Source organism: Choristoneura fumiferana, chromosome 23, assembly GCF_025370935.1.
Source record: "Choristoneura fumiferana chromosome 23, NRCan_CFum_1, whole genome shotgun sequence".
Taxonomy (NCBI): domain Eukaryota; kingdom Metazoa; phylum Arthropoda; class Insecta; order Lepidoptera; family Tortricidae; genus Choristoneura; species Choristoneura fumiferana.
In genome coordinates, this window is record NC_133494.1 from 13,944,911 (window position 1) to 13,950,474 (window position 5,564).

The 5,564-nt window shown below is 40.2% G+C and overlaps 1 protein-coding gene across 1 annotated transcript; it reads left to right on the forward strand.

Annotated features, from left to right (window-relative positions):
- Positions 1-1,412: 1,412 nt before the first annotated feature.
- LOC141441253 (uncharacterized) lies at positions 1,413-5,210 on the forward strand. Its single transcript, XM_074105926.1, has 2 exons — positions 1,413-1,656; positions 3,319-5,210. Exons 1-2 carry the CDS (start codon positions 1,413-1,415, stop codon positions 5,208-5,210), a joined length of 2,136 nt encoding a protein of 711 aa, XP_073962027.1.
- The last annotated feature ends 354 nt before the right edge of the window (positions 5,211-5,564 follow it).

The following is a 5,564-nucleotide window of genomic DNA, read 5'->3' on the forward strand; positions in this document are numbered from 1 at the left end:
ATCTAGTTTTCTACGTCAGAGCGAGTTTGTTTGCGGTGATTTTTGAATATATTTGATAAAAATCGGTTCAACCGTTAATGAGATATTGAAATTGAGATTGTCTATTAGATTTACGTAACCGTTATGGCCTAAAAAAAGACGGGGAAAAATATAACTGTTTCATTTTTAATATCAATAGTAATAATATAGTTGGACGCGGCATCATACATACAATACACACACATAACAGAACACATTTGATTATATTTTATATATGTCTTGCTCCTGGGGATTGAGTAACGCATCGGACCTCAAAGGAAGACACGTCGCGATAATGACGTACTGGCAACGCGCGCTGTCTATTTGAAAAAAGGAAGAAAAAAGAAAAGTTCGGTCTTGAGTTTTTGACGGCGATGGCGGCCGCCGTGTGATATAAATATTTATTTGTTTTTTAAAATAATAAGAACTATTGGTGAAGAAGTGAGTTTTTGCGGACACTGCGGACTATTTTTGGGGTAAGCTTAGGGAATTATTTTATATATATTGTTTTCGTTTTTACACTTTTTTTTGTTGGTTTAATTTTCACACGGGAAACTAAAGAAAGCGAAAGGTAAATAGCCTTTGAACCAGTGCACCCAAAGGCCATAGATGTTTAATTAACATCCATTGGTCACTTCGAACCGGATATTTGTGTTAATTTATCTTTCGGTTTCTTTAATTTCTTACATAAAACTCACTAACTATTGGTTGCGGTATTTTTGCGGTGTTCTAAGTATAGTAAGTCCATTCGAGCGGTCGAATGAAAATTTACTGTATGGACTGAACTGACGATTACACTACACATACTGTTTAGCGGTAAATAATATGTGATAGGCGTTAGTTTCAAAATATTTTTATTTATCATCCCTCCCATATTTTAATAGATACACGACACTGGAGTTTCAGTTTTAGGTACAATTCCACATACTTACATTTATCACCGGTGCGTGCAATTGGTTAATATAGCGGCTGTTATTTATTGGTATTTGGGATGAAACATATTTAGTATTGTTGAAGTAAATTTAGTTTTACCAGTGTAATTGTATAGTTTTTTAATTTTTACAAGTAAAACAGTTTGGTTTTTTAGTGCGGCGGATATTATACTTAAAATTCGCCCGGTTCTTATAAGTAAGCGTGGCCTAGCGGGAAAGTGCTCGCTTTCTAAGGTTGATGTTATTGGTTCGAGTCCGAAGTGGACATTGATATTTTTTGGTTTTTTATTTTTTTGTTGTTTTATTTAATTATCGGTCTGGAGTTGTAACTAGCGGCATTTAAGTACTTTTTGAGATAAAAAAAAAAACTTAAAAATTGATAATTTTCAGTTTCAAAGGTTATTGTGTCTGTTGGGGTTTTGTTGTATTTATATAATTCTATTTTGCCAATTATCAGTCAAAATGACGGCGGCTAGGAAGGTACTATTAACGCAAATGAAATATGATATGGCTGCTCAAAGTATAGACTTCCTAGAATCTCTTGCAAAGATTAAAGATTTTACCTCAGAACAGGAAAATGATTTTTTGGTGCGGTTTCATGATTTGGACAAATCATTTGAAATATTTGTCGAGATGAATTTAGAACTGCGACTTCAAGGGGAAGAAGATGCAATTCAAGGATTTGAAAAGGCTTATGAGGAGTATAGTACTAAATATTATTTTATAAAACGAAGACATCTCGATATTAAGGAGAAACGTCCAAAAACTGGTAGTAGTGAGGTGAAACATAATAGCGGGGCTAGTTCAAAGGTGGTTTTACCTCGTTTACAAATACCAACTTTTTCGGGAAAACTCGAAGAGTATGTGCCGTTTATGGAATTGTTTCAGTCATTAGTGGGTGATGACGCATCTTTGTCGAATACTGAAAGGATGTATTATTTAGTGGGGTCTTTATTGGGGGAACCGAAATCTTTAATACAGCATTTGTCAGTTACTGGGGATAATTATTCGATTGCGGTAGATTTGCTTAATTCGCGGTATAATAATAAGCGGTTATTAGCGGACAGGTTGTTGCACAATTTGTTGAGTGCTTCACAAGTGAGCTCTAAAAACTTAGGCGGTCTCAAAATGTTTTTAAATACTTTGATGGAAAGTACAAAGGCATTAGAAAAAATGAATTTCCCTGTCGATTCGTGGTCTTACTTGTTGTTTTATATTAATTTTCAAAAATTGGACGGCCATTTGAAAAAACATTTTGAAGACAAGTTTGCGGACGACAGTGAGGAATTGCCCACTTTTTCTAAATTTTTAAAGTTTATAGAAACTGAGGTTCGGATTTTGGAGTCTAGTACGGAGCTACAACCACAGGCTGTAGCTGTCAGACGTAGCGGACCGAACCAGGCAGTGAGGGCTCATGCAGTGGTTCAGTATGCGGGTTCCCTTTGTAAATTATGCGGTAAAGGCGGACATTTCATTGCCAAGTGTGACAAGTTCTTAGCTATGAAACCCACAATTCGGAAACGTCAAGTTGTTGCACTTAATTTGTGTTTTAAATGTTTGAACGGTCACAACATAAATCAATGCAATTATAATAAAAACTGTTACATGTGCAACTCACCCAAACATCATTCGTTGTTGCATTTTGACCTTCCTGCTGCGGTGCCGGAGCGTCAACAACGACAGGTTTCGAATAATGTTTCGCATGAGAATTCTAATAATGGGCAGGTAGGTAGGGTGCCTCGGGAACCTACTATGCTTGCATCGAACGTTCCACTGACGAGTCCGTCTCCATCCAGTGCCCTACCAGAAAACGCGGCTTCTGGAGTCACTGGACTGATGGCGTCACACGTCAGTGAGACGAATATGTATCAGCGTACGGTGTTACTCGCAACGGCGATCGTGCGCGTTCTCGATAGTAGCGGAAACTACCAGGAGGCACGGGCCTTACTGGACGGCGGTAGTCAGAGTACGTTTATTTCGGAGATATGTGTCAATAGATTAGGTTTAAAGCGGTTTAAATCTAATATGGTAGCAGTCACGGGACTGAGTGGCACTCCTGTAAGCGGTTGCAGAGGTCAGGTTAATTTAACCATAGCTCCGAAATATGCGAATTTACCTACGCTAGTGACTAGTGCTACGGTTTTGGGTAAAATTACACATAATTTGCCCAGTTTTTCATTATCACCTCAACTGGCGGAAAATTATCAGGGACTGAATCTTGCGGATGAACAGTTTTACCTCAGTCGGGAGGTTGACATTTTAATCGGTGCGGATCTACTAGGGGATATTTTATTAGGCGGTGGATGTCTTAAGATCAATAATCATCTTCCTCGAGCGATGAATACGGTGTTCGGTCATGTTTTAACAGGTCCTGTGACGTTTGCGGTATTAAATCCATATCCTCAAGCCACTCATTTCTCCCAGACCTTCTTTTGTAAAACTACCACGGATACGGACCAACTTTTGGAACGATTCTGGGAAGTAGAAAACATACCAGACAAGGTCAAGGACCCCAAAGATTTGGAATGCGAGTTGGTCTTCCAACGTACTCATCAGCGCGATGAGACTGGAAGATATTCGGTGCGGTTGCCTTTTTTATCGGATGGGCCACAACTTGGAAATTCAATACCATTGGCTAAGAAGCGGTTCATGGCAATGGAAAAACGGCTTCAATTAAATGAAAGTTTTCGTAAAAAATACGTAGATTTCATGCGGGAATATTTAGATACAGGTCATATGTCTCTATGTGACGGCACACCAGAAGACTATGCTTTTGATAGGGGTTATATTATTCCACATCATGGAATATTTAAAAAAGATTCCGATAAACTGAGGGTAGTATTTGATGCAAGTTGTGCTACCAGCAACGGGGTTTCTCTAAATGACTGCTTGCATGCGGGACCTAAACTGCAGCGTGATATTGCGGAGATCATCTGCAGATTTCGGTTACACGAATATGTTTTCACAACGGATATAAGAATGATGTTCAGACAGATTTTGATTGATGAAGCGGACCGGCGTTATCAGCTTATCTTCTGGAGAGAATCACCGGATTCACCTTTGCTTCTTTACCGGCTTAACACGGTGACATATGGTATGAAATCTAGCCCATACCTGGCAATTCGGGCTTTGAGGCAGCTGGCAGAGGATGAGGAGTCGCGATATCCGACGGCGGCGCGGTTTCTTCGTTCCTCAGTCTACATGGATGACATTTTGGCCGGATCCGACACTCCAGAGGGGGCAGGCCAGTTAAAGCAGGAGTTGACGGACTTATTGCGCTCAGGCGGTTTTGAGTTAAGCAAATGGACGTCAAATTGCAAGGAACTTTTACATGATGTACCGGCAGAACATTTGGAAAAACCTCGGGTTTTTGATAGTGCGGAGGGATTGGAATTCTTTAAAATTTTGGGCATTCAGTGGGACTCTAATTGCGATAGTTTCTCGTATCATACAAAACTTGATGACACAAATAGCTGTTCAAAACGTTCAATTTTGTCGACATTAGCTAGGACCTTTGACCCATTGGGATGGATTACTCCTGTGATATTTCGAGGCAAGGTTCTCATGCAGAAGTTATGGTTACTAAAATTGTCGTGGGACGATGTTCCGCCTGCTGATGTTAGCGAGGAATGGCTTGGTATAGTGGGAGACTTGTCTACAATGTCACAACTTCAGATAGAACGTTTTATTTTGAAAGATACTAAGGTTTGTTCTCTCCACGGCTTCTCAGATGCGTCAGAACTCGGGTATAGTGCAGCGGTTTATCTGAGAACTGTGGGACTTAACGGGGAGGTAAAAGTTAGTTTGGTAATGGCTAAATCTCGGGTGGCTCCGGTCAAATCGAAACTAACCATTCCAAAACTTGAACTTAGCGGTGCGGCTTTACTAGTGCGGCTATTAAAGTATGTTGTGGAAGCTCTCAAAGACGAAGTAGTTGTTGAAGAAATTTTTGGGTGGTCTGACAGTACGATCGTCCTGTCATGGTTGCGGTTATCTCCTCACTTGTTACAGACATTCGAAGGTAACCGTGTGTCACAAATAGTTAATTGCGGATTAAATATAACTTGGCGACACCTGCCTTCGGAGATGAACCCAGCTGATGTTGCGAGTCGGGGTTGTCGCGCATCAGAGTTACTGGATCATTCTTTGTGGTGGGGACCTACTTGGCTAGCGGGTGATACAAAAACTTGGCCTAAGAATATAATTGATAAAGCGGAAAACGACTTACCTGGCTTACGGAAAAAAGCGTTAAAGTGTTAACGGGATTAACAGAGACGGACTCTGTATTCACTCGTTTTAGTAATTTAAATATGCTACTTGCGGTTGTGGCATATTGCTTTCGGTTTGTTCGTAATGCTAAAAATCCGAGCACCAAATTTGTAGGCGCACTGACGGTTTCAGAGCGACGCTTTGCTTTAGACCGACTAATAAAAATTATACAAAACGCGGAATTTGCTGAAGACATTAATTGCTTAAACCGGGGTAGACTATGTTCCAAGCGGTTGCGTCGGCTCGGGCCTTTTATAAGTGATGATGGTTTATTGCGCGTTGGAGGTCGCTTGGAGCATTCGAATCTGTCTTTCGGCAAAAGGCATCCTGTTATTTTACCAAAGC